We start from the raw sequence: 26,868 nt of genomic DNA, 5'->3' as shown, positions 1-26,868 counted from the left end.
CGAGAGCCCGTGGGCAGGCCAGCCTGTGCCCCTCAGCCCACCTTCAGGTGTGGAGGGCCCTCACGGGCTGCTTCCTTCCGCAGGACTGGCCGTTTGACGACGGGGCGCCTCCGCCCGGCAGAGTGGTGGAGGACTGGCTGAGCCTGCTGAAGACCAAGTTCTGTGACGACCCCGGCAGCTGCGTGGCTGTGCACTGCGTGGCCGGCCTGGGACGGTGAGCTGGCGGGGCGGGGCAGCCGGCTTGAACCTGGGGACCCTGTGGCCTGGCTCCCTCTCGGATGTGGGTGCTGACCTCCTTTCTTGGAAGTTCCCAGACCTGGGCGGGGAGGAAGTCCTTCCCAGAGTCTGACCCTGCTCCCTCCTGCTGTGGTTGGCACTGTGCACTTGAGCAGGAAGGAGCTGCCAGCCCCGCCCCTCTCCAGGCACAAAGGCCCGGCCCCCAGCAGATAGCCTGGGTTTCACTGACGGACCCAGGCGGTGGAATCCCCGTTTGCAGAGGGACTGGCTGAGTGGGGTTGATAGCCAAGAGTCAATCTCTTATCCACAACCAGACCTAAGCCCAGCGCTTTACTCTCCCTCCTTCAACCCTCCCGCCAACATATTTACACACAAGGAGCCTGAGGCACAGAGAGGTTGCCTGGCTCACCTGAGGTCACACAGCAGGGTCGGGAGGAGCCTGTGCCCTCCACAGGGGAGGGCAGGGCACTGGGGGAGTCTGGGCAGCCCTCAGGCCCCAAGGGGGAAGGCATTGCTCTGTGTCTTCAGTAGGTGGCCTGTCAGGGGAGGGCTTGGGAGTAGAGGCTCGGATGTGATTTCGTTCTGCCGTCCGCTCTAGGGCTCCGGTCCTCGTGGCTCTGGCCCTCATCGAGAGTGGGATGAAGTACGAGGACGCCATCCAGTTCATCCGACAGTGAGTGGCCGGTGGGGGAGGGCGGTGGTGAGCGCTCAGGGGTCCGGGTTGAGGGGGCCCTTATCCTGTGCTCCCCGCCCCGCAGGGCCCAGTGCCCTGCCAGTGGGCACTCCTGACCCCTGGCCCCGGGGTGTCCTCTGAGGCATCCCCCGGTCCAGTGCAGTCTCCTTTTGTGGTACCAACGTACCGCTCAGGCCGCCTGGCCCTGACTGAGGACTGGTGTCTGAGTGTGGCCTTCTCCCCTGGCTGGGAGGTATGAGTGAGGAGAAGCTCCAGTGAGGGCCTGGCTGGTCCCACCTCCGTGGCCTGCGGCTCCCTCAGCCTGGGGCGCGGGGCAGTCCAGACAGGCTGGGCTGCGCTGAGTAACGAGCAGGCCCGCGTAGGGAGTTGTGGCAAACAGCTCTTTAAGCCTCCAGCACTCCTGATGAGGGGTGTCATTCTCCTTACCTGGGAGAGGAAGGACCCCCAGAAGCCATCCAGCCCAGCCCCTCTGTGAAAGGAACCTCCTGTGGCACCTGCCCACCTTCCCCAACACCCCAGGGACGACTGACGCACGGCGGTCTTTCAGAGCTGCCCTTCTGAAGCCCTGGCCCCTGGGGCCTCTGCCCCAGCTTCTCAGCCCCCATGGGGGTCTCCCCCCTCCCCCTCCTCGGGTGGGGGGCTCCTGGTGGTGGAAAAGAGCCCTGGTGGTGCAGGGTCTTGGGGTGTCAGCAGGGACAGTGGGGCGGATGGCAGAGGACCTGGGCCTGCACTGGGCCTGCCCCCGCCCCTAGCCCAGCCGCCGTGTGCGTGTGTGCGTGCATGTGTGTGTGTGAGAGACACGCACGCTCTGTGCCTGTGTGTGTTCTTGTGCTGCTCCCCCAGTGGCAGCTCCCAGGGCACAGCCACCTTTCTCCCAGAGGCAGGCTTGTTTACCAGCCAGACAGCCAGGCCTGCGTGCACCCGTGGGAGCTCAGGCCTCCTCGGGAGCCCGGCACTCCTTCACACACGCGCGCACACACAGGCACACGCTGTTTCTCTCCGTGAGCCTGTGTGCAGCTCTGCAGATCCAAGGGGCACCAGGGCGAGGGCCGGGCCTTCACCGGAGCCCTTCCTGCACCCACCTCGTTGGTGGTTCCCCAGCTTGAGGCCCGAGGCCCGTGATTGGGGGCTGGGCCCAGCCCGGTGACTCAGAGAAGCACAGGCTTCAACCTCCCCCGCTCACGTTTCCTTGGCCAGAGCAAGTCTGTGGCCACGTCTGAGGTCATGGGTGGGTGGGGACAGATGGCCTCCAGAAGCGTCCGGTGGGCAGCCCTAGGTGCCCTCACACCTGGGCACCTGAGGTCCACCTCCCCCCTCCTGTACTCCCCCCCCCCCCCCCCCCCCCCCGGCCAGCCGGGACGCTCAGGCTCCACCCCTGCGGCCTCTGGGGTCCCAGGGCCTGGGGGTGAGGTGGTACCCAGGTAGACACGGGACCTCGTGGGTGGGGTCAGGGAGCCAGCCTGGAGGAGGTGATAGCCAGGTGAGTCGAAGGCCCGCAGCGGTGACTGCAGGTGATGGGGGAAGGGTGACTCTGGCCGCAGGAGCAGCCCGGGGAAAGGCCTAGAGGTGGGATGGGCTCTGCTGGCTACGAGGACCCGCTCCAGCCCCCCTGGACTCTGGTGCCTTGAGGCCCTGGGGCAGGGCAGGTGGCCGAGCCCGGGTCCCGCCTGATCCCCCCCGTTCCGTCTGCCCAGGAAGCGGCGTGGAGCGATCAACAGCAAACAGCTCACCTACCTGGAAAAATACCGGCCCAAGCAGAGACTGCGGTTCAAGGACCCGCACGCGCACAAGACCAAGTGCTGTGTCATGTAGCTCAGGACCCTGGCGCCCTGGCCTCGGGCTCAGCGGGGCTCCGTCTCCCTCCTCTCCAGATGCCTCAGCACACCCGCCACCAACGGTCCGGCCCGCCCCACGCGCCCTTTGCTGTCTCCTGTCACCGTCCCCCTGCGCCTCTGTCCACACGCGCGTGCAGGTGTGTGTGTGTGCTTGCACCACTGTCTGGTCCATCCTTCCTTTTGTCTACATGCCCGCGTCTGTCTCTTCCTCTGTGCCCCGTGTGTCTCTGTCTGCGCCCTCGGCTCCTTCTGTCCCTCTGAGGCTTAATTCCCCCTAATCTCCCCCTCACCCTGTGTCCCTGGCTCTCCTGCCAGTGCCCTGCCCCTGCCCCTGGGCGGCTCTCCTCTTTGGCCCGTTGGTTTGGGGGCTGGTGTATTTTTTACCCACTGGGCCCGGCTCCTTCTCTGCAGCCCCTCACCCTGAGGTGAGGCACCTTAAATTATTTGGTCTGGGGCAGTCAGATGTTCTGGACACTCGAAGGCAATAAAACCGGACCCTGTGGCTGTGTGTGTTTGGTGGGGGCCAGGTGGCCTCGAGTGGGCAGGCGGGGCCCCGGGAAGGCCCCTGAACAGGATGGGGCCGGCAGCCCCTCCGGCCGGCTGTGCTGGGGCGCCCCCTGGCGTCCACGCCGGGTCCTTGCGCTCCCTGGCTTAGGGGCAGGGGCCATCCCAGATAGACCAGAGCAAGGGCTGTGGCCTGAGCGGGCTCTGCCCAGTTGCCATGGTGCTGTTTCAAGGCCGGGTCACCGGCATTGCTCCTGTGCAGGACAGGGTGGGTCATTTGGTAATTCCTCAGGGCTTGTGTCCAGTGGGATGGCTGCGCTGCCCCCACCAGGTGTCCTTAGAGGCCCAGAGCAGGGAGCGGGTGATGGTGGCCGACTGGGCCTGCCGTGATAGGTCAGAGTGTGTGTGGGAGGGGCAGGGTCTGCCTGGGGGCATGGGTTGCCCTGCTCCCAGCCTCCCCATGTGCAGCTCTCAGCTCTCGCAGAGCTGGGGGCCGGCCCCTCCCTGGGTCGGGTGGGCTGCACCTTCCCCAGGTGGGAGGGTGGCCCACCCACCAGGTCACAGGCCCTGTCTCCCCGCCCCTGGTCTGCCTTGGCCGGCCTGGCGGTGAACTGTTGCTGCTGGTACGGTTAATGGGGCACCTCCCGTGAGCCCGGGTCTAGAGCCCCCCGCCCTGCTGGCCAGGACTGGGCTCCCACCACTTCAGACTTCTCCTGTCTCAGTTCCCCTGGGGGCTTGCCCGGTCACCATTGGCTCCAGGAACCTGTTGGGTCCAGGCCCACCCAGCTCTAAGCTTTTACTAAACCAGATTTCCCAGGGGGAGGGTGAACTGTGGCCGGGTGGAGGGATGTGCGGGAGGCCTGCCTGCCCACTGCCCGGAGGTGGCCAGGGGGCAAGTGCTGGGTGAAACCAGGGAAGTCCCCCCGTTTCAGGAGAGATGGCACTCCTACCCACCAGCTGGACCGAGGGGACCCTCCCCCTCAGGCCTCTTGGTCCTGAAGGAGTGCACCCCTCCCCCCCAGGCAGGGGGTTGCAGCGGAGGAGAGATGGGGGGGCACCCGCGGAGGTCCGTGGACAAGATGGAGAGTCGTGAAAAGGCAAACCCACCCAGAGCTCCTCCTCAGGTGCCCTGTTCAGAGATGCACAGACGGGGAGACGGGGCTTCCAGGTGGAGAGGGGCCGCCAGCTCTACCAAGAGTTATTTCCTCCTTTCCCCAAACGCACCCAAGAACACAAGTGAATCTGGGGCGTGTCCATGAAGTTGCTGTATTTTTTCAACCCACCATCCAGGTTTTGGGGTCTCCTGGGTGCCAGCTGTGTGCAGCCCCATCCCTGCCCCGAGGGGCTCACAGTCTAAGGGGGGTGGTGAGCCGGCTAGGGGGGTGCCCGGCCTCAGGAGGGGCTGACAAGGGGCAGGGGGCCTTGTTTGGCAGGCCCTCGAGGGATGGGGCTTGTGGAGGTGTCGAGGCTGGGGATGTGGCCAAGGTGCTCCAGGTGGAAGCTCTGTCTGGGCGGAGTGGGGAGGGTCAGGAAGGGCATGGGGGGCGGTGGGGGGGGGAAAGCAGGGGGCAGGCTGGGCTGGGCTGGACCTCCTGTTGGAGGGCGGCCGGCTGGGGTCCCGAGAGAGACACCCTGGGGGGAGGCCCTAGGGAGGGCTCCGGCAAGGGAGGGTCTCACAGGCAGGGAAAGGGCCCACCTGCCCATTGCACAAGTGGAAAGACCAAGACTGGGAGGGGAAGGACAGGTGGGTCTCCAGGGGCTCCCTGGGAGTCGGGGGACCCTTTCTAGACTCGGCCCTCCAAGGGGTCTTGGAGGAAGGTCTTACTACCCATTTTACAGATGGGACAGCTGAGACTCAGAGAGCTGAGACCCTCGCCTAAGGCCACACAGCTCATCCAGGATGGGCCAGGCTCACCAGGAAGGTCTGCCTCTGGGCCAGGCTGGTTCCGCTGCCAACCCCGGGTGCCAGCCCTGACTGGATTCAGGAGGCTAGAGATGGGGGTGGAGGGAGACCTTGAGTCACAGGAGCTGAGGGAGACCAGCCACGGGGCCTCTTGCCCACCGTCAGCACCGCCCGTGACTACGGAGCTCTAAACCAGAGACAAGCTGAATGCCGTAGGAGTGCCTCGGTGAATGGCTGCACTCAGCAGTGAGCCCCGACGGCCAAGGCCGCCCTGGGAGTGCCCTCCCAGCGCCCAGGACGCTGGCAGGCCATGGCTTGGGCTCTGGCCAAGGGGAGCCCACCTGATCTCCATGAGGGGAGGGGTTGTCATTTGCAGGGCGCTGCACAGACTTCCCAGTTTGTCTCTGGGGGACACGGTCTCCCCGGCCTCACCCAGGCCTGCCAGTGTCCCCTGGGGCTTGCCTGGTTCCCCTGGGGACCCACGGAATGGTGGGCAGGCAGCGTACAGGTGTGACACATCTTTGTTGAATCTAGATCTTTCTTTCAAATGGAAAAATGTTATGCAGCCAAGTGCTGTGTGGACAGAGCAGGGCTGCCTGACACGGTGGGCCCGGGGCTGGGGGTGGGTGAGCAGGAGGGTGAGGGAGGACGGCTGGACGTCAGCGCGGTCCGGCTGCCACCTGCTGAAGGAAGGAGGACTGCCTGGTGGCAGGTTCTTGGGTCATTCTTAAGATCCTCAAAAGCTCCAGGAGAGGAGGGAGAAGTCAGAAGTGCCCCCTGCGGTCCGTCTGCCCACAGCCCCGCCCTGACAGGGCAGCGCCCTCGTTCCCACCTGGGGTGCGGGGGGCAGGTTGGCACCCAGACCCCACCTCCTGGGCCTTCCGGGCCTGGGTGCTCCCCTTCCCCACCCCCTCTCAGCCCCGCGTGTTTGGGGGTCCACCCTCCCTGTGACACGGGTGTGGGTGTGGACGGGTTGGGGCCACTTACTGCAGAACAGCAGCTTCGTGTCCATGTCCTTGACCATCTGGGACACGGCCTGGGGGTGGTGGCAGATGGTATAACCTGTGTGACAGCCAGGAGCACGCTGGCCGGTGGAAGGGGGCTCGGACCCGCTCCTGACCCTCTGAGGCCTCGCCCCTCGCCGCCTTCCCTCTTGCCAGTGGCCCTCGAGCTCCAGCTGCAGTGGTGAGGCAGGCGCCGGGCGGGCGGGTGAGCTCAGGGCGCTCAGGCGGGGCAGGCCCGGGGGTCCCCGAGCCCGGCCCCGCTCACCCACGAAGAGCGCTGCCCAGGTCTCGATGTGCCGACGGCGGCTGTGCAGGCAGCCGAGGGCCTGTGCCAAGGGGACGCTGAGCCCCTCCTGGCTGCGGCTCACCTGGGGAGCACGCCTGTCACTCGCTGGGGCCAGAGGGCTGGGCCCGCAGAGCATGGACCGGAGCCCCAGCCCCGGGGAGCCCGGCTCCTGGCCCCTCTCCCCTCCCATCCCCCGCTGCGGCCCCAAACCAGGCAGCTCCAGAGGATGTGGCTGGCACCGAGGCTCGCCCCCCAGGCCAGCATGCAGGAGAGGGTGTGCCGCAGCCGCACCGCGGTGGAAGGCGAGCTGGCCTGCTGGGGGGACAGCAGGGGAGGGCCCGGGCTGGGGTAGGGTCTGAGGAAGCCGCAGCGTGGGCGCGGCCCCTCCTGGGCTCCTTCCCACTGCCTGTGAGGCTGCGCTCAGCCCGCCCACCTCCCTGGCCGTGGCACCAGGCCCCGCTCAGCCCCTATTGGCTTGGACACTGGCCGCTATTGTCCATCTCTCTGGCCTCGGGGAGCTCCAGGAAGGCCAAGCTGCGTCTTAGTGGCCTGGCGTGGGGCACGGGCTGGCACACAGTAGGGCTTAGCCCATATCTCAGCAAGTTCAACGAACACCCTGAGCCCCGACTGCAGGCCAGGCGCTGGGGACACAGCAGTGAGCAGGACAGTGTCCTGACCACAGATGGCATGGCCACGTGTTTGCACGTGTGTGTGAGTGCACGTGTGTGCACATGGGGAGGGGCAGGGAAACCAAGGAGGGGGCCAAACCTGCTGCCCCAGGGAGCAGCCCCTGCCATCTACAGACCCCCAGCCCCCTGCCACCCGTGGGTCCCCAGCCCCGCCAAGGCGAAGGCCCATTGGGAGGCACTGACCGTGACGACGGCCCGGCAGCTGTCCTTCAGGTGCAGGAGCAGGGCCACCATGCTCTGGTGCACCTGGGTTCTCAGGCCACTTAGCTTTCTGCCTGTCATTGATGCCACCAGCTCCCCGAACAGTGCCATGGCCGCTGCCTGGACTCCATCCTGCTCCTGCAAGGCAGAGGCTCAGGGCCAGAGCCAGACCTGCCTGGGGCTCCTGACCCTCCGCTCCGTGGTGGGGACGGGGCTCAGTCCCCTCAGCGGGACCCTTTCACCTGGGCTCAGGGCTCTCAGGGACAGGGCTCCTGGGGAGGGTCACAGGCCATCCTCAGGGACCTGAAATCGTTTCTCTCTCATGCTCACAATCACATCCTGACAACCCGAGTGTCATGAATGCAGCTGGGGGGGGCGGGGCTTATCCCTCTAATTTCCCAGTGAAGGAAAATCTGCCATTGCAAACGTGCTGACAGGTCGGGAAGATGAGGACAGGTGGGGTTGGAGAGACTGGATGTCGGCACTAGTTCAGCCCCATGGAGAGGGGCGAGCGCCACCTGGTGGCTTCCTGGCTGGTCCACCTGCGCCGGTGCACACCCAGGGAGCTGCCCTGGACCTCCACCTCCCTGCCCCAGCTGGACCGTGGCCTGGGGTCCTCCCCGCCTTCGAGGAAGGGAGCGGGGGAGGCACAGGAAGGGCATGAGATGGGGGCACTCGCCCCTCCCTGGGCGCACTCACGTCGTCGGAGAAGGAGTGGGCGTTGATGTCGATGCCAAGGCTCTGGGCCTTTGTGCTGTGTGCGCCCAGGCGGTGCAGCACGTCCGTCACGGTGCCCATGACGCGCACCACCACCGACTCGCTGCTGTGGAAGAAGCCCGTCGAGGAAGGGCGGCAGCAGTCCACGGAGCAGGCGTCCCTCGGGGAAGTGGGGCCGGTGGGCAGTGGGACCCCTGCCTCTGCACACACCCCGCACCCCAGCCCTGCCGGGTAGACCCAGAGCCAACACAGACTCTGCCCTTTCCAGACCCCCATCCAGGCCTGGGCACCTGCACTGTTCCCTGCACCCTGCTGGATCCCGCCCTGGCTCTGCCCATGAGGGAAATGAGCTCCGAGCCCTGGTCTGTCCTCTGGGAACTGTGGATAGCCTGCGGACAGGCTTCTCGTCTCTGAGCCACTGGGGGTCCTCCTGGGGTTAGGGGAGCATTAGCCCCGGGCTAGTTGGCTCCCAGGTCCTTCCTGTCCGGCCCCGTGCTGGCCAGAGGGCCCCCACCAAGTCCTGGAGACCACCCTTCCCTTCCTCCGCCCCACCCTGCCTTTACCCCCGTTCCTGGCCTCCCCATGGGTCAGAGAGGGCCTAGGGGGCTGGAGGAGACAAATTTGGTCAGGTGGGCACACACTGAGGTCGCTGGCGACTCACATCCTGGGGAGCTGGGTGTACCAGTGGTGCCTTCTGTGTTGCAATGACCATTTCCCATGTTTACATTACTTTAAAAGAAAAAGCTAAGTTCATTTTCAGCCAATTCTTTCTGCTCCTCTTGTGTGCAGGGTGCTCATGAATTGTCTGGATGGACATGTCAGAAAGGGACATGTCAGCAAATGGATGTTTCCCGCCATCAAGCCCCTTATCAATGACTTGTGCAAACTAGGCTGATTTTACAACTTTTAAGCAAGTTTTAGGCAACTTCATTGGCTTCCTAAGCTGTGTTTAGTTTTACAGTATTAAATTCATTTCAGTGACAAACACTTTCTGAGCACCAACTGGGTGCAGCCAGGGTGCTGGGACCCAGGTCTGGCAGTGGACTGGACGGCCAGAATGGATTCTAACGGGAAGGACCCAAAGTTAAACACACAACATGGCGTGTGTCAGTCAGTGACGAGTGGTATGATACAGCAGGGCAGGGGTGGGACCGACTGGGGTGGAGGTACCAGCAGAGGTGGTGGTTATGAAGGTTTTAAAAAAATTATTTAATTAATTATGTATTTGTTTGTTTGTTTATTTATTTTTTGGCTGTGCTGCACAGCGTGTGGGATCTAAGATCCCCGACCGGAGATCGTATTGAAAAGCGGATTCTTAACCCATGGACCACCAGGGAAGTCCCTAAAGTTTTAATTTTAAGTAGGATCAGAGCATTTGTTACTGAGAAGGTGACAGCTGAGCAAATTCTTACAAAGCGGTGCTGGAAGAGCTTTCCAGCAGAAGGAGTGGCAAGTGCAAAGGCCCTGAGGCAGGAGCACGCCTGGGTGTTTGTGGGGTTTGTTGATTGGCTGAACGACCTTACTGTTTGGGGCTGGAGCAACTGGACGGGTGGAGCCCCCATCACCTGAGATGGGGGCTGCAGGAGGAGCCTGTTTGGGGTGAGGGGTCCGTTGTGCACAGGTTGAGTTTGAGATGCTGCTAGAATCCAGGCAGTTTGAGGGTCGAGGCTGGAGTTCAGGTCCGCGTTTGGGATACAGGTTTGGGAGCAATTGGCCTATAGGCGGTACATAAAGATTGGAGGATACCACCAAGGGAGCAAGTGTAGACCAAGGAGAACGGCGGGAAGGGGTCCAAGAACAGGAGGAAGAACCGGTGAAGATGACAGGGCACCACCTTCGACGTGGGAGGAAAACCAAGTGAGGGAGGGGTCCTGGGGCCAAGCGGACGGAAAGGTCACCCAGTCACGTGTGCTGACGGGTCCACTGTGGGAAGGTCACAGGTGACCTGAACGGGGATGGTTTCAGGTCAGCTGTGGGTGGGAGGCATGCTAACTGGAGCGTGTCTGCCTTCCTTCGATGGCTACATTTGCAGCGTTTTCAGTTGAATTATTTCATTAATATGTAGGCATGACATTGGTAGCATCTTCTAAAAGCAAAATAGAATTTCTAACAAGGACGAACATGGCTGGGTGCCGGTCCTGAAAGCAGCACGCAGATTTTCCATGTGATTGTCCCGTGACTGTCGAGTAGCTTTTAGCCTAGTTGTCTGGATTCCCTCCCCCGAGGTGAGCAGTGGGATTGGTGGAGGGGGCCCTCCTTCCGCCTGCCGAGCTGGCCCCTTGTTCCCTGGTAAGAGGACCCCTTTGTGGCAGGGGTGGACTTCCCTGGCCTCCTCGCGTGACCACTGGAGCAGGAGTGAGTGATCAACTTGCAGGTCGTGCCTCAAGGGGCAGGGTGTGCCTGCTGGCTGGAGTGGGCATGGTGGTGGCCGCCCAGGCCCTGCAGAGGAGGGCAGCACCCAGAATGGAGCACAGCAAACGAGGAGCCTGCTCCCCTGGAGAGTGCAGAGCAGGACAGCCACAGCGGCGGGAGAGAAATGCACTTCTACCGTGTGTAAGCGGTCGGTTTGGGTCTTCTGCGTGTAGCTACTCTCCGGTCCCCCAGTGCACACACCAGCACCCAGTTAGTGCGATTTGTGTTTGACGGTAGACAGAAGTGGACAGTCCTGCGGTGCCATTTGTTCTCATGGGTCCCAGCGGAGGGGGCCTCTCTGGCATCTAGGGCAGCGACCGCGGCCCCTCCCTCAGCCCTGGGGCCCGCTCCATCCCTGCCCCGTTCAACGTGTCCCCACAGAAGCAGGTCTCCTTGGCTGTTTCCCCCAGCCCTGCTGTGGCTGCACCCCCGCTCTGGAACCATCCACCTTCCCTAGCCCTGGCCGTCCTTGTCTGGTAGCCCCCTCTGCTCTGTCTTCTCTGTTCCTGCAGGTCCACACTCAGTGCGGGGTAGAGAGGAAGCACATGGACACTTCCTACTGATTGCCTGTCTGGGAGAACACCTGGGGACAGGTGTCTGGATGGCTGACCACTGACAGAATGAATGAATGAGTGACAAAGCAAATGTGAATAACTGATTGAGTGAAGTGAATGAATGAAAGAAATAATAAAAGAATGACTCATAAACGAAGGACCCAAGGAACAAGTGGGTGGGTGGATGGATGGATGGACGGATGGATGGAGGGATGAATGGCTGACTTTATGAATGGATGAGTGGGTGGATGGATAGATGGAGGGATGGAGGGATGAATGGCTGACTTTATGAATGGATGAGTGGGCAGGTAGGTGGATGAGCTGGGGGGCTGTAGGTGGAACGGCCAGACCCCCTAAGGCAGCATTGCGGGCCTTCCCTTCCGCCTCTTCGGCGATGTTCCAGCTGTTCATTCATTATGGGATGTGGGTTGCACGGTGATGGGGCAATAGGGAGGGAGTGAGGCTGAGTCTGCAATGACCGGGGGTACCCGCCCATACGATTCTCAGGGGAGGCTCCTGTCTGCGGGCCAGCCTTGGGGTGCCACCTGGGGGGCTCCTCTCAGGTGCTTGGAGGTCTGCAGGAGCGTCCGCCTATTCCCGGGTGTGGTGGGGACAGCGTCCTTCGGGAGTAGACGCTGCACCCCTCCCGCGGCCCCGCCAAGAGGCCGTCACCAGCGCCATTCTGCAGGTGAGGAAACCGAGCCCCAGAAAGGTGATTTTGTGTCCCTAGAGCCGGGATTCCAACCCAGGGGGCCTTGTCTGCACCCCGCACACCTGGCCGCTCTGGGGGTTGCTCCAGCCACGGCTCCCTCACCCTCTTACCTTCTCTGGGTGGAAGAGGATGTTTCCCAGGGCCTACAGGCTCAGCACACAGTAGGGCTGGGGTCCCTGAGGCTTTGGGCCAGCATGGTCAGGGCGGCCTGTTTGGGGAGCACCTCCAGCAGGGCAGGGCTGTAGAGGAACTGAGTGGCCCCCGGGGCAGGCGGGTTAGTCCTGGCATCCTCTCCTAGGGGCCTTCATCTGTGTCTGGGAGCAGGGCTGTAGGACCAGGGCCTGGCAGGCGGTTTGGAGAGGGGGGCTGACCTGCTCCCTCCGGGTATCTTGCTTAATGGGTATTTGAAACCCACCTCCAAGCTGGTTCGATCCTTCAATGTATAGCTGGGGAGACTGAGGCCCAGAGGGGGAAAGGTCCTTGTCTGAGGTCACACAGTGAGGCTGGGAGCAGCGTACATCAGCAGCCTGGCTCGTGGGGCCCTTGGGGACAAAGCCCCGTGGAGGGAGGCCTGGACGTTCCTCGCGCGGGGTGGGGTGGGAGAAGCACAGGCTTTGACTGGGGTCTCCTTCTACTCTTTCACTGCCCTTTTGGCTTCACGGTCCCAGGGGTGGGACCTCGAGTCATCAGGGAGCAGGGTGCGTGGAAAGACAGTCCCCCCAGGCTGCAGGCTGAGGGGGCGCTGGGAGGTGCGGACCCAGCCGGAAGCCCCCGACCGCGGGCGCCAAGGAGCTGGAAGCGGAAAGGAGGGGTGAGGAGTTTGTCGGGCAGGTGAGGTCCTGGTGTGGTTCTGGCGGCGGCTGAGGCAGCTGGACGAGGGGCTCAGGCTGTCTCTGAGGGGCTCCCCTAGCCGCACGCAGGTCCCTGTGAGGATGATGATGGCTGCCTTCCTCCCCCGCTGCTCCCGGCTCTGCAGCCTGGGTAGCAGCTGGGTGATCAGCGCTGCGACTTGCTTGCAGCGGCTCTGCACCATGGCCCTGGGCACAGGCGAAGGGCAGGGGCAGGGCTTGGGCTTGCGGACACAGCCCCGTGTCCCCCTCCCCCCACACCCCAACCCAGGGACCAGGCGGCCAGAGGTGTTGCTGAGCGTGGGTGGGCACATCTCTCTTCGACCGTTTCCTGCTCCCTTTGCACCCACTGGCCGCCCACTGGCTGCCAGGCCCGGGCTGAGCATGGGATGGACGGGGGAGCAGATTTGGCCCTTGTCCCCTAGGAGGCCTCAGGCCGCGGAAGGGGCCGGGGGAAGACGCCTGCATCCTAGGCTTCCAGCGTGTGCGCGTGAGACGGGGGCGGGGCGCCCGTGCTTTCCGTGCCCTGCGTGCACACGCGTGAGTCCGTGGGGCTGTGCTCGCAGGCAGGCCCTGGAGGTACGGAAGTCCACAGCCTAGCCTTCTGGGCAGGGGTGACCCGGGCACTCCCCTTCCCCTGGCCCCACCCCGCCCCTACCTGGCGAGGAGACCCATGCCCTGCGGGTCGGTGTGGGTGGTGGCGAAGAGGCCCCAGGCTCCCTGCAGCTCCAGGTGGGCGAAGTCCTGCCAGTGCCTGGTGGCGGGCAGCAGGCTCTTCAGCGCCTCCAGCGATGTGCTGCGGCAGCGCAGAGGGGTCCCCAGCCAGCCTCGCCCTTGGGGAGGGTGCCCAGCCGTCGCAGGTGGAAAGGTGCCTTGTGGTTCCCGTCTGCACTCAGGGCCCGGCAGCACTGGGGCCTCCCGGGGGCAGCTCGTTCCCGGCCTCCTTCAACAGAGATGGCGTGGCGTGGGATGGGTGTGCTCCTGGTGGCGGAGCAGGAGACTGGAGGGGGCCTCCTGGGAGGGGCAGGTCCAGGGGGAAGCTCGAGACAGGTTTGGCACATGGTCAGTGTGAGGTGCCCACAGCTGGCTTTCCAGGGCTGGGGCTGAGGGGACAGGGCTGGAGAGAGAGAGCTAGGGGACACCGGGGACAGGGGGTTTCCCCAGTTGCAGGGTGGAGGGGGCCCCAGCAGAGCCTTGATGGACACTGCCGTTTAAAAGTGGAGCTGAGAATGCAGAGGGGTCCCGGCAGGGGAGGAGGACCGTGGGGGTGTGTTTCACGGGGGCCTGGAGGAGGGTCCACCTGCAGCTCCTGAGGATGCGGGGAAACCAGGTCCACCGGCCGCATGCTTGCGTGGACTCAAGAAAGAGCTGGACCCGGAGCACGGCGGGACGGGGTGCGGGTCGGGGACCGTGCTGCCCGTGCCCCGTCCGGGTCGCACAGCCTGGCCAGGGGCCGTGGGCTCCAGACCCGCACAGTGGTGTCGAGCCACGGGCTCTGGGCTGCCCCAGGCCCTGCAGGCTGTGCACGGGCGGAGGGCCTGGGAATAGCTTGGTGGCCCGTCTCCCTGCCTAGCCACCCCGCGCCTGGTGGTGTCACCTGGACGTGTAAGCGCCCCCAGAGTGAGGCTGTCAGCTTGGACCAGGCACAGCTCTGATCAGATTTGCAAATCCAGATGTGAAGGGATGAAATGCCCTCCGTGAAAGTCCCCAGTGGGGCCGACTCAAATGTCAGCTGGCCTGTCATCTTGCCCCCAAGCAGTGCCGCTAAAAAGAGGCTGCGTTTTCCGGGTCACTGGCCTCATCCAGAGTGATGCCGGTTGCAGGAGAAGGCGACTCTGGGCACACTGGCATTTCGTCTGCTCTGTGATGACTCTCGGAAGCTTCTGGTCCTGGGGCACATTGGGCATCTCCTCTCACGGTCACTGTGTCCCTGCACCACAGCAGGGCTTCTGGAAAGATGGCGTTTGGCTGATTTGGGCATTCTTGGGACTCCCTTGCTGACTCTCGGGGTGAACAGCATCACTTGTGGGGCCCTAAAGCCTAAGACCATCCCCAGCCCAGGACCCCGGGCAATGCACAGGGACTCTTGTTGCCTGAAATCCATGCAGCTCCTTGACCGACAGAAGACGGAGGCGCTCGGGTCCGAGCCCGGCCATGCAGGACGCCCCTCCCTTCCTCCTGGGGTGAAGTCGTGCTCTCTCTCCTTCAGCCTCGCCCCAGGGATGCCTGGCGCAGAGCGACTCTGAAGGTGAGGGAGGGCGGGAGGGCGGGCTGCAGGGGTGCAGGGAGCCTGCGGGGTTCACACAGGGCTAGGGCTTCTTGTGCACCAGTGCCACGGGACGCGGACCGCTGTTGTCCCGGGGGGATGAGGAGATGGAGCGTGGCCCTTTCCTTCCCTCCTGGTGTCCCCCCATCTGACGTGAGCTGCAGGAGGCGGCTCTGTCTTCTCATCTTTGTATGTCGCCCCAGTGCCGACCGGATACTGTCATTTCCGCCGCACGGAGCCCCCTGTGGCTCCCCACTGCTCTGGGGCTGAGCCGTGGGATCACCTCCTTCCTGGCCCTTCCTCTTTGGGGTACCCCTGCCTGGAAGGCTCTCTGCCCTCCTTTCCCCACCCAGTGAGCTCCAACCATCATTCAGGTCTGTCCTCAGAGGCCGGGTCCTCAGGGAACCACATGCAGGGGGCGCCCCCCAAGGTCATCCTTTGCAGAGGCTGTGCCTCTCCTTCAGGGCACTCTCCAGGGTGTGTCATGCATCACGGGGCTGTCACTTGACCCCACCTGCATTTCCATGGGGCTGAGCTCCTGAGTGCAGGCATGGCTCTCTGGTGACTGAGCACGGTCTGTGACATGGCAAACGCCATCCGTATTCATTAAATAACGAGAGCAGGACACACAGGACGCTTAGCAAGTGTGGGCCAAATAATACATAAGCCGTTAGTCCTTTCTCTCCTCTTTTCGACCAAGAGCTGTGGGGAGCACAGAGTGGGAGGGGGACCGAGGCTGAGGCCAGGGGCCAGGGAAGGAGGCAGGTCCGAGCAGGGCCGTGGGGACTCCAGACCGGGGCAGAGCACCAACCTTCCCGTCTGTCCCTTCCTGCTCAGGAATCCCTGCTCAACCCCTGGGAAGTCACAACCCCCATGGGTCCGAGGAATCAGGAGGTCCTTGGGCCTGAGACCACGGCACCCCAACTGGGCAAATCGAACAGAAGACGTTTGGGCTGGGGTCATGATCTAACCCTTAACTGAGGCCCCAAGTGTTGGTCACTTGCATAGGGTCACCCTAGCATAGAGGCTACCCAGTCCTCTGCGGCGCCTGCCCCGCACAACACCTGGGGAGGGACCAACCCCATCGCACAGAAGAAGAAACCAAGACCATGAGATGGAGAGACCAACTCAGAGTGCTCACAGTGGGGTTAGGAGGAGATCTTAGATCTCAGATCCAGGCCCCAAACAGCATATCATTATTAACTGCTTATTTGTTCCTTGTCGACTGCCAAAACCCAGGACTACGAACAGTGTTTTAAATAAAAGAGCTTTAAATTAAACTTAAAGCTTTAAGTCGAAAAGAGGACTAATCAGGAAGTGAGAAACAAAAGGAAGTACCCCCGTGCCACAGCGAGAGATGACTGAACATTAATTTTATGTGAGCTTCCTGGCAGCCAGGGCAAGAAGGAAAATATGTTGGATTATACTTATAAGTGGATGAAGGGAGTGTCTTTGAAATGAAGAGAAATGAGATGTCCCATTAGAGTTAAAGAGATTCAGCCCATAATGGATGAAACGAGAGGAATGGGAAGTCCTTTGTGGGGCAGGGTGGACATTGCCTGGAGGAGGACCTTGCTGAGAACCAACCAAAGCAGGAAACGTCTCTAAAAGAAGGGGTTTTGTTCATCAGAGATGCAAAGGAAAGGGAGAGTCCCAAGGCAGGGCCGTCCACGCTTGCTCCTTCCCTGGCAGGAAGGCCTGCCAGACCCTCACCTGTTGCTTCCAGGGCCCGGCACAGCTCAGCAGGACGTCATGAACCTCAGAGGCCCAGGACTGATCTGACTCTGCCTTGAGACTTGCGTGGCTGCCACAGGTGTCCCGTGCCACCCTCACGCTGCCGGGGGCACCCACAAGACAGTGGGCCTCTCTGTAGTGAGTGCCCAGATCCCTCTTCGGCCCCCGTCCCCCTTGTTGGTACCACCACATCCACCTAGTGTCAGACCTGGGGCCACAGTGATGCGCCTGGGTGGTGCTGCCCTCTGAGGCCCGGGAGCGGCTGCTGACCTCGTCGCTGTCCTTGATGGCTGGCGGACATCACTGCCGATTGGCCTGCTGTGCTCTCGGGCCCCTTGGGGTGGTATCCGCATTGCCGTTGTCCTCTAGGCAAGGGGCCCAGGTCCCATCCCAGCTCCAGGGAAGTTTGGGGAGACAGACCTGGTCAGTCAGAGCCCCACATGCCCCTGGCCAAGGCAGTTGTTTCAGGGGTGGGCCTGTGAACTAAGCTGGGCCAATTAGAGCCAATAGACATGCCCAGGATGGGAGTCTGTCCTGTGGTTGCTGGGGCCTCGCCCTTCTCTTCCGGGAGGACCCGCCCAGAGAAAAGCCAGGACCTGCGAGGTGGGAGTGGGGAGGACTGAGGCTGCTGGCGCATCTTGACACAGCTGAGCCTGAGCAGAAGGCCCCCTGGTGCTCCCCGTGAGGTGACAGCCATCCTGTTCTCTGGGGGAGCCCTGTGTGAGACAGACATATGTCCCTGCTCCCCGGAGCCCCCATTATATGGGGCACAGATGACAGCTGTAGCTGGGATGGGCTGGAGGAGAACACAGCAGGGAGGGAGGAGGGCTGCTGTTTTAGAGAAGATGGTTGAGAGACCACAGGAGGTGAGGCTACTGGGGGAAGAGCACCCCAGGAAGAGGGCGCAGCAGCTGCAAAGGTCCTGAGGCAGGAGTGTGCTGGGTTTGAGAAATGGCAGGAAGATGCTGAGGCTGGAGCAGAGGGTGTGCATGGATGGTGGGGGCTTGTGGCAGGAACTGAGGTCCCGGAGGAGACAGGCACCCAGATGAGGAAGGACCAGTGGGCCACTGGAAGGGTTGGGCCCTTCTCAGACTTAAAGGGGGAGGAAGCAGGGAGGGTTCTGAGCACAGGCGAGGTCTGACCTGACTTAGGGGTGGAGGGCAGTGGGGGGGTGGTAAGGGGGAGAAGGGGAGGCTGGACCTCATGGGGCGGGGGAGGGAAGCTGATGGACCAGGCAGTTCATCATAGCTTTCTCCTAACCCTCCTGTTTCTGGAAGGAGAACTCTTTAACAGCTTATTAGGGAAGATTCATGCATTTTGCATGGTTGATTTGAATAAAAAAGGAACTTGGTGCACATTCGAATTCAGAAGCAATATGAGAGAAGTGACAGTTTTTTTCAGTGAGTGTCTTGGGGAGAGCTGTTAAAGCTGACAGCTTGTGTGAAGCTCATCATGACACCAACAAATGAAAAGAGGTCGCCCTGCGGCCTTTAAAGGCTCGCTTAATGGATTTCTCCAGATACGCCGCAGTGCAGAGGAAGGCAAGCCCGCCGGCCCGGGCCATGACCCTCCCACAGGGGCCAGTCCACACCGGTCAGGAGGGGGGTGGGGGAGGCTGACAACGGTCCAGCGCATCAGAACGAAAATGTGCCGGGGTCCGGCGCCCTGTGCAAGGGAACCCGGAGGGCGTCTGCCTGCGGGGCCGAGTGGTGGCTGGGCAGGCATCCCTGCCGTTCTGTGGGCTCTAGCTCAGCAACGCACAGACATTCTGTGTGGCTCAGAGGAAGCCTCCTCTCCGGCCTCTGGCCTCCTCACCTGGCCTATTCCCGCTCAGCCTTTAGGGCTCGCCCTACAGTCACTTCCTCCTGGAAGCCTGCCGTGGCTGCTTCCTCCTAAGCCTGGGTTTCCTGGGGTCCAGCTCCCCTGGCACCAACCTGGGTCAACTTAGGGGCCATCACTGGTGTGTGCAGAGCTTTTCAGTGTCCTTGTGCCCATTTTGCACATGAGGAAACTGAGGACTGGAGACAGGATGTGCTCTGATCAGGGTCCTGCCTCGTAACGGGGAGATGGTGCAGGTCAGGCCTGCCTAGTCCCATGGCCTTTCTGCCTGGTCGAGGGGAAGCATGGCCCTGCAAGACTGGGGGAGGCAGGGGGCACCGGGGCTCTCCAGTGTCAGTGACCATGACGGCCCTCTTGTTTTCTTTGCTAGGTGTCTTTGGGCCTGAGTGCTGGGTGGAAGGGGCTGGAGGGGCAGGAGGGACCCTGGAATGATGGGGTGTGGGCGGGGAGGGCATAGTTGGGGGGTTTGATGAGCTGCAACCCCCAGCTTTCAGAGACACCCCAGGGGGGCTGCCCTTGAGCATTGGGGAGGCCACACCAGTCCCATCTGACCCTGGCTGAGTGGGCTCAGAGGACTCTGGGAGATTCCAGAGTGAGGTCACCACCCACCTAGAAGTGGCATCTTTGCAGTGAGAAGGGCCTGGACTCAAATCCCTGCTCTGCCCCGTGCTGGCTGGGTGACCTTGGCCAAGTCACTTCACCTCTCGAGGGCAAAGCTGCCTCGAGGGGCTTAGGTGAGACGGCTCCCCAGGAGCGAGGGTGCACAGAGGGCCAAGGCTTCTATTCTACTCCCTGTGGGTGTCTGTCACTCAGTTGGCACCTCTGTACTGGGCACCGTCACGGTCAGGCAACGTCCCAGGGTACTGGGCAGAGACAGAACCAGTAAGAATCCTGGGCGTGACCCCCCTAGGGTTTGACTTGGGCAGCAAACAATGGTGCGTGAGACACTACCCCACGTGCGTAAAGCAGGGCGGGAGGGGGCACGGCAGGAGGGGGAACGGCAGGAGGATGTATCTGGGAGTCCTCGACTGTAAGCAGGGCAGTCGGGAGGCCTCCGCTAAGAAGGGGGGTGCCTGCGGAGACCTGAGAGCAATGGGAGAGGCTGCAGCTCTGAGATGGTGGCCTGCGTGGTGTGTTCAGGGCCAGTGTGGGCGGCGTGGCCTGAGCAGCGGAGGGCACGAGGACAGTGAGGTCGTGGGGCAGCGTCACGACTTGTTGGGTGCCGTAAAGGTTTTGACATGGGGGCCACTGGAATGTTTGGAGTGGAGAAGAGACGTGATCCGACCTAGTTTTAAAGGGCCACTCTGGCTGCTGGGACGGAGGGGCTGGAAACGGGCCAGGACGCACAGTGAGAGCTCGTTATGTCCTAACTAGGGTGGTGGTGTCGGCGGCTGGGGGAGATGGAGGCAGGTGGACCGCAGGACTTCCCAGGGGATGGGCTGAGGGGTGGAGAAGAGAGCCAAGGCGACACCGAGAGCTTTGGCCTGAAGCTGGAGGATGAATCGCCACGTCTGACACAGGAGCTGGCAAGACGAACAGGTGCAGGGCAGGGTCAGGGGGTGGCCTGGACGTGGCAAGTGGACGCCCATTAGACATCCCCGTGCATCCGGCCAGGGCGAACATTCGGGAGGCGCCTGGGCTTAGGTGATATTTAAACCAGGGGGCTGGAAGTGGCCACCAGGGCAGGGAGTGTAAGTGAAGATGGGGCCTGAGGCTCAGCCCTGTGGCCCCTGCGTTAAGAAGCCAGGGGCACAGGAGGAAGCAGTCAGGAGGCTGTGCAGGAGCGGCTGGGCTTGTGGGGGAGGAGCCAGGTGAGGGTGGGCTCCGGGAGCCAAGTCAGGAAAGTGTTCCCAGCCCAGGAATAAGCCCACGCAGACCTGGTCAATTGATTTACAACAAAGGAGCCAAGAACATGCAATGGGGAAAGGACAGTCTCTTCAACAAATGGTGCTGGGAAAACTGGGCAGCCACGTACGAAAGAATGCAACTGGACCTCTATCTTACAGCACACACAAAAATTAACTCGAAATGGATTAAAGACTTGAATATAAGACCTGAAACCATAAAACTCCTAGAAGAAAACCTAGGCGGTAGCTCCTTGACGTCAGTCTTGGCAATCATTCTTTTGGATCTGACGCCGAAAGCAAAGGCAGCAAAAGCAAAAATCAACAAAGCGAGACAACATCAAACTAAAACGCTTCTGCACAGCAAAGGAAACCATCTACAAAATGAAAAGGCGACCGAGTGAATGGGAGAGAAGATTTGCACATCATATTTATGAAAACGGGTTAATATTCAAAATACTTGAAGCACACACAACTCAATAGCAAAAACAAACAAACAAAAACTCCCCACACAATCCGATTAAGAAATGGGCAGAGGATCTGAATAGACATTTTTCTGAGGAAGACACACAGGTACGTGAAAAGATGCTCAACATCACTCACCATGAGGAAAATGCAAGTCAAAACCACAATGAGGCATCATCTCACACCTATTGTCAAAACGACAAGAACTAACAAGTGTTGAGAAGGATGTGGAGAAAAGGGAACCCTTGTACACTGTTGGCGGGAATGTAAATTGGTGCAGCCAGTATGGAGAACGGTATGAAGATTCATCAAAATACTAAAAAGTGAACCACCACGTGATCCAGCAATCCCTCTTCTGGGAATGTAAATTGTACACTGTTGGCGGGAATGTAAATTGGTGCAGCCAGTATGGAGAACGGTATGAAGATTCATCAAAATACTAAAAAGTGAACCACCACGTGATCCAGCAATCCCTCTTCTGGGAATTTATCTGAAAAATGCGAAAACACTAACTTGAAGAGATGTATGCACCCCCACATTCATAGCAGCATTATTTACAATTGCCAAGATATGGAAACAACCTCATTGCCCATCAGCACATGAGTGCATAAAGAAGACGTAGCATATATATATAATGAAATATTATCCAGCCATAAGAAAGAAGGAAATCGTGCCATTTGAGACAACATCGATGGACCTTGAGGGCATTAGGTTTAGTGGAATAGGTCAGACAGAGGAAGATAAATACCACATGATCTTGCTTACATGTGGAATCCAAAATGAAAACAAAACCCAAAGCAAACAAACAAAGACTCAGCTCATATCTACGGAGAACATGCTGGTGGTTGCTAGAGGTGAGCAGGCAGAGGTAAGCGAAATGGTGAAGAGGGCCAAAAGGCACAGACTTCCAGGTATAAAATAAGTTAAGTCCCGGGGACGCCACGTACGCACCGCGACCGTAGCTGTTAACGCTGTGTGGTGTATTTGCAACTTGCTAAGAGAATAGCTCACCACAAGGACAAAATATCTGTAACTACGCATGATGATGACTGTTAACTAAACTTACTGTGGTGATCATTTCACCCCACCACCCCTCCCCCCAAAAAAAGAAATAAGACAGAGAAAGAGTTCCTAGGAGTGAGAGTGGTTGCCATGAAGACACAGAGGAACCTGAAAGCATGTCAGAAAGTGACAGAAGCCAACCTGAAAAGGCTACGTATGGTGTGATTCCAGCTCTGTGACATTCTGACAAAGGGAAAACCATGTAGACAGTCAAAAGATCAGTGGTTGCCAGGGGTTTAGTGGGAGGGAGGGATGAATAGGCAGCGCACAGGGGGTTGGGGGGCAGTGAAACTAGCCTGTGTGATGCTGTAATAGTGAGTGCTTGTCACTCACTGTACATGTGTCCAAATCCTTAGCATGTACACCCCCAGAGCAAACTGTAACGTAAACTATAGACTTTAGTTAATAATAATATATCAATATTGGCTCATCAATTGTAGCACACATACCACACTAAGGCAAGATGTTACCAAGAAAGGAGCCTGGCAGGGGAGGGAAGTATGTGGAACTTTGCACTTTCTGCTCAATTTTTCTGCAAACCTAAAACAGCTCCAAAAAAAGAAAAGTCTATTTAAAAAAATGGAAAGAGACATACAATGCAATACTAAAGGAAGGAAAACGGGTGTTACTAGATTTAGATTAGAATAGACAATCAAGATGGAAAAATCTACATTAATATCAGGGTGGTGGAAAAAGGTCTCCAAAGACTACAGGCAGCATGATACTCTTTATATAAAATTATTGAAACTACAAATAAAATGTTTTTAAGAATATGTTTAGATGCAATCTCACTATATAAAAAGAAAGCAAAAAAATGAGAGTGGATGAGCCGGGGGGATGGAAGCAGTGACGGTGGGCAGCGCTGTCCTTAGATGTAGTTCATAACTAGGGCCCTGGCTTTTGTACGGGTGACAGCTTCACAAGTGTGCATTCAATTACTGAGGAGAATCCTTGCTCTAAGTAAAGAACTAAATTAAAGCAGGCCATGCATAGAGCCGTGATGGACGAGTGTGACAAAGCCAGGATTATTCCTAGTCCAGCTTTGAGGGCCAGGGCAGTAAAAGCAGTTGCCCAAGGGTGAAAGAGGAAAAAGAGAAAACGAGGAAGCTGGGCAATGATTCTAAAAGTTATGTAGAAATGCAAAGGGCCAAGAATGGCCAAGACAGTCTTGCGGAAGGAGGAGGGGGAGGCCTTTCTGGATCAGGGGAGGTGAATTAATATAAAGTTGTAGGAATGAGAACCTTGGGTGTTGGCCTAGGCACAGACAAGCAGAGCAGTGCCGAGCAGGGAGAGCCCAAAGGCAGCTCCCTAGCACACAGCTCTTTTTTTAAAAAAAATGTATTTATCATTTTATATTTATCTCTGGTTGCATTGGGTCTTTGTTGCTGCGTGCGGGCTTTCTCTAGTTGTGGCTCGTGGGCTCAGTAGTTGTGGCATGTGGGCTTAGTTGCTCTGCAGCATGTGGGATCTTCCTGGACCAGGGCTCGAACCCATGTCTCCTGCATTGGCAGGCGACTTCTTAACCACTGTGCCACCAGGGAAGTCCCTCAGCACACAACACTTGACTGCAGGGAGCAAGCACCCAGAGCTGCAGGAACAGGGTGGGGAACTCGAGAAAGGATGCTGGACGTTTAGAAGAAACTGGAGCCCAATTAGCACCTCCATGATGTGGGTGGTTGGAGGGCTGAATGAGATAGGCAAACTCTAGGATTTTCATAAGGTAATGTCTGAGAATGAATGATGGAACTTGGAACTCCTTTTCATCAAAGGACCTAGTAAGGGAGCGAAAGGAAAGCTGCAAAGTGGAAGAAGATATTTAACATAGAATCAGCTGAGACCTTGTATCCAGATTACTGTACATAAAGAATTCCTAGAAATCGATAAGAAAAAGAGGGACGACCCAACAGAAAAATGTGCAGGATACCTGAACAGGCATCACCAAAGACGCCGTTCCAATGGCCAAAAAGGGCATGGAAAGATGTACAACCTCCTTATTTAATCAGCAAAGTGAAAATTAACATGGAAATATGATTAATACTACCCACAAGATTGGCTAAAATTTTGATGGTTGACTAGAAAGTTGATGTTAAGTGTTCGTGAAGAGGTAGAGCAACAGGAACTCTTCAGGTGGTTTAAGTACTTTAGAAACATTTTGCATCATATGTTAGTGTTGGTGCCACGCCTACACTATGGAAATTGAATGCAGATGTGCCTCAGAGCACATGTATGACCAAACTCACAGCAGCGTTAACCACAGACCTAAACCCAAATGTCCATCCATAGTAAGAAGGGTACCTGGTGTTCATAGGATGGGATCCTACACAGCCACCCAAATGAATGAACTCCAGCTATATGGAACATATCGGGAGGAGACTTAAGCACAAGATGTCGAGGGAAAAAGCCAGATACCGAAAGAATACTGGAAGGGCTCATATCACACAATTCTGTTTATATTTTAGGACACGCCACCATTATTTCACACACTACTAAGAAGGAAAAGGTATCCAAGATGGGAGTCTAATAGGGGCCCCACCAAAAAGGTTGGACCCCAAGGGCTGTGTGTACAGTGTAAGTGTGATAAAGCAAAACAAAAGGAAATAAAACCCCTGGCTTGCAGAAAGAACAGCGAGAAAACCGGTGTCACTGAGCACACTGTGGGGGAGGAGGATGGCGCTCCTGAGAATACAAACCACAAAACCCACTTTGGGGTCTGAATCGCACCACCCTTGTGCCCCCCACCAAACACCCTCCAGCAGAGACTTTTAAACTTGAAGCGGTCTCAGGATAAGAGTGCCCCCTGGGGGACTGAGAACCCTACATCATTCCAGGTGTGAGGCACCATCAATATAAAATGTGCTCCCACTTCATAGATGCTGATGTGTGAAAAATGTGCTTCTTAGAACTGAGGAAATAAGGTATAAATTCCAATACAGATAAAACTGAACTATAGACCTGGGCAGCTGAGGACAACGGTGGCTGCCTGGGTCCCCCCCCCCCCCCTCTCAAAATTTCCTTGAAAAACAACACAGCAGGAAGAAGAGAAAATTAAACCACACAATGTGACCTCAGAGAACACCCAGACTTCAACACAGTATAAGCAGAAGAGAGCTCTGCCAGCCCCGGCCTGCAGTCTCTCACACTCCCACCCCACCCCTGTTCCACCATGAGGCTCTGTGGCAGATAAAAGGAGGATGAGAGAAACTATGGAGAGGGGAGGAGACAGGACCTGGCAACAGGGCTCAGAATTGATCTAAATCACCTTCAGGAAGACAAAGTCCATCTTAAGTCTGAAAATATGAAACAATAAAGAAGAAAGACACCAACGAAACCAGAGCACTGACCACAAGAAAGGGACTGAAAAGAATGTTCATTTGAAGGGCGGCATTCAACACACACAGCTTTGGGGAGAAAAAAAGGGCAAAAAAGAAAGAAGTACCCTTTGAAATTGGTTGGTGAAAGGTAATGGCACAAAAAGGAAAAATTTAAGGTCCTACAAGAGAGAAAGGACACCCCATACTGGAGGATACATAATCCTTTCACCTACCACCAAAACTAAAAATCTGCTAAGTTACCTGGACTTTGGTATACTGACAGAAGAGGGTGCCATTGAACTTGAAATTCTACAAAACAGTCTAAGTGTTGCATATAAACAGGAGAAAAATTAATAGACCCATAGAGTTACTGCAAAAACCCCTGGAAAACAAAAGCACACATCCAGGGCTTCCCTGGTGGCTCAGTGGTTGAGAGTCCGCCTGCCGATGCAGTGGACACGGGTTCGTGCCCCAGTCTGGGAAGATCCCACATGCCGTGGAGCTGCTGGGCCCGTGAGCCATGGCCGCTGAGCCTGCGCGTCTGGAGCCTGTGCTCCACAACGGGAGAGGCCACGGCAGTGAGAGGGCCGCGAACCACAAAAAAAGGCACACATCCAATGAGAAAATTCCTCCCCTGAAAAACAACCATGATTCAGATAAAAGTGTAAGACAACACCCCACATGCAGGCCAATATACTCAAGCAAGCCTTTAAAGATGTGAAAAACCACCTTGAATTATAAATTCAAAAAGGACCAAAAAAAAAAAGCCTCTAATAAGAAAGGAAAAGAGTTGACTGAATTCAGAAGTGAAAAAAAGAATTCAAGGTGCTCAAGAGAGAGAAGGCTCAAATGAAAATTAGAAAGGGGCATTGAGGAAAAGTAGAAAGACCACCAAGAGAATAAAGATGAATTTAAGAGAAGTAAAAAGGGTCACAGAGAAAGTAGGAGAAATGGAAGACAGGCAAGGAAAGACTAGCATTTGAATTACTGGAGTCTCTGAAGAAGAAAAACAACAATGGAACAGAACTACTATTTAAAACTATAACCAAGAGAGAAATAGGTGAGGGAGATAAAGAGGTACAAACATCCAGTTACAAAATAAATAAATCACAGGGATGAAACTTGCAGCGTTGGGAATATAGTCAATAATAATGTAATATTTTTGTGTGGTGACAGATGGTAACTAGACTTATCATGGTGATCATTTTGAAATGTATAGAAATATAGAATCACTATGTTGTGCACCAGGAACTAACACAGTGTTGCAGGTCAATTATACTTCAAAACAAACAAACAAACAAACTTATAGAAAGAGAGACCAGATTTGTGGCTACCAGAGGTAGGGGTTGGGGGAGGGGGAATTAGATGGAGGTGGTCAAAAGGTATAAACTTTCAGTCATAAGATAAAGAAGTACTAGGGATGTAATGTACACCATGATTAATAGAATGAACACTGCTGCGTGTTATATATGAAACTTGTTAAGAGAGTGAATCCTGAGTTCTCATCACAAGGAAAACAATTTCTTTTTCTTTTCTTTTGTATCTCTATGCCATGGTGAATGCTCACTGAACTTACTGTGGTCATCATTTCATGATCTATGTAAGTCAAATCTTTATGCTGTACACCTTAGACTTATCCAGTGTTGTATGTCCAATTATGTCTCAATAAAACTGGAAGAAAAAAATTACAACCTAGAGAACTTTCCAGAAACAATAACAACAAAAGACTTAAATCTACATATTCAAAAGAC

At 57.8% G+C, this 26,868-nt stretch overlaps 2 protein-coding genes across 4 annotated transcripts in view; one reads left to right on the top strand and one right to left on the bottom strand.

Moving 5' to 3' along the window:
- PTP4A3 (protein tyrosine phosphatase 4A3) overlaps positions 1-2,885 on the top strand; it is a 34,125-nt gene extending 31,240 nt beyond the window's left edge. For all 3 annotated transcript variants that reach the window (XM_067712766.1, XM_067712767.1, XM_067712765.1), the window contains exons 4-6: positions 84-214; positions 836-910; positions 2,626-2,885. In XM_067712766.1, the coding sequence (XP_067568867.1) occupies positions 84-214; positions 836-910; positions 2,626-2,743 (324 nt within the window). In that variant the 3' untranslated portion in view covers positions 2,744-2,885. The remainder of the gene's footprint in view (positions 1-83; positions 215-835; positions 911-2,625) is intronic.
- A 2,947-nt stretch (positions 2,886-5,832) lies between these two features.
- LOC137210705 (maestro heat-like repeat family member 5) overlaps positions 5,833-26,868 on the bottom strand; it is a 47,353-nt gene continuing 26,317 nt past the window's right edge. Inside the window, 12 exon segments of the mRNA XM_067712768.1 lie at positions 5,833-5,889; positions 5,891-5,916; positions 6,161-6,235; positions 6,443-6,545; positions 6,674-6,778; positions 7,336-7,491; positions 8,053-8,190; positions 8,192-8,230; positions 11,859-11,908; positions 11,911-11,998; positions 12,665-12,785; positions 13,255-13,392. Of these exon segments, the coding sequence (XP_067568869.1) occupies positions 5,833-5,889; positions 5,891-5,916; positions 6,161-6,235; positions 6,443-6,545; positions 6,674-6,778; positions 7,336-7,491; positions 8,053-8,190; positions 8,192-8,230; positions 11,859-11,908; positions 11,911-11,998; positions 12,665-12,785; positions 13,255-13,392 (1,096 nt within the window).

This window comes from Pseudorca crassidens, chromosome 17, assembly GCF_039906515.1.
Source record: "Pseudorca crassidens isolate mPseCra1 chromosome 17, mPseCra1.hap1, whole genome shotgun sequence".
NCBI lineage: Eukaryota > Metazoa > Chordata > Mammalia > Artiodactyla > Delphinidae > Pseudorca > Pseudorca crassidens.
Note: the sequence above shows the minus strand (reverse complement) of the source record. Positions and strands in the feature narration are given on the sequence as shown.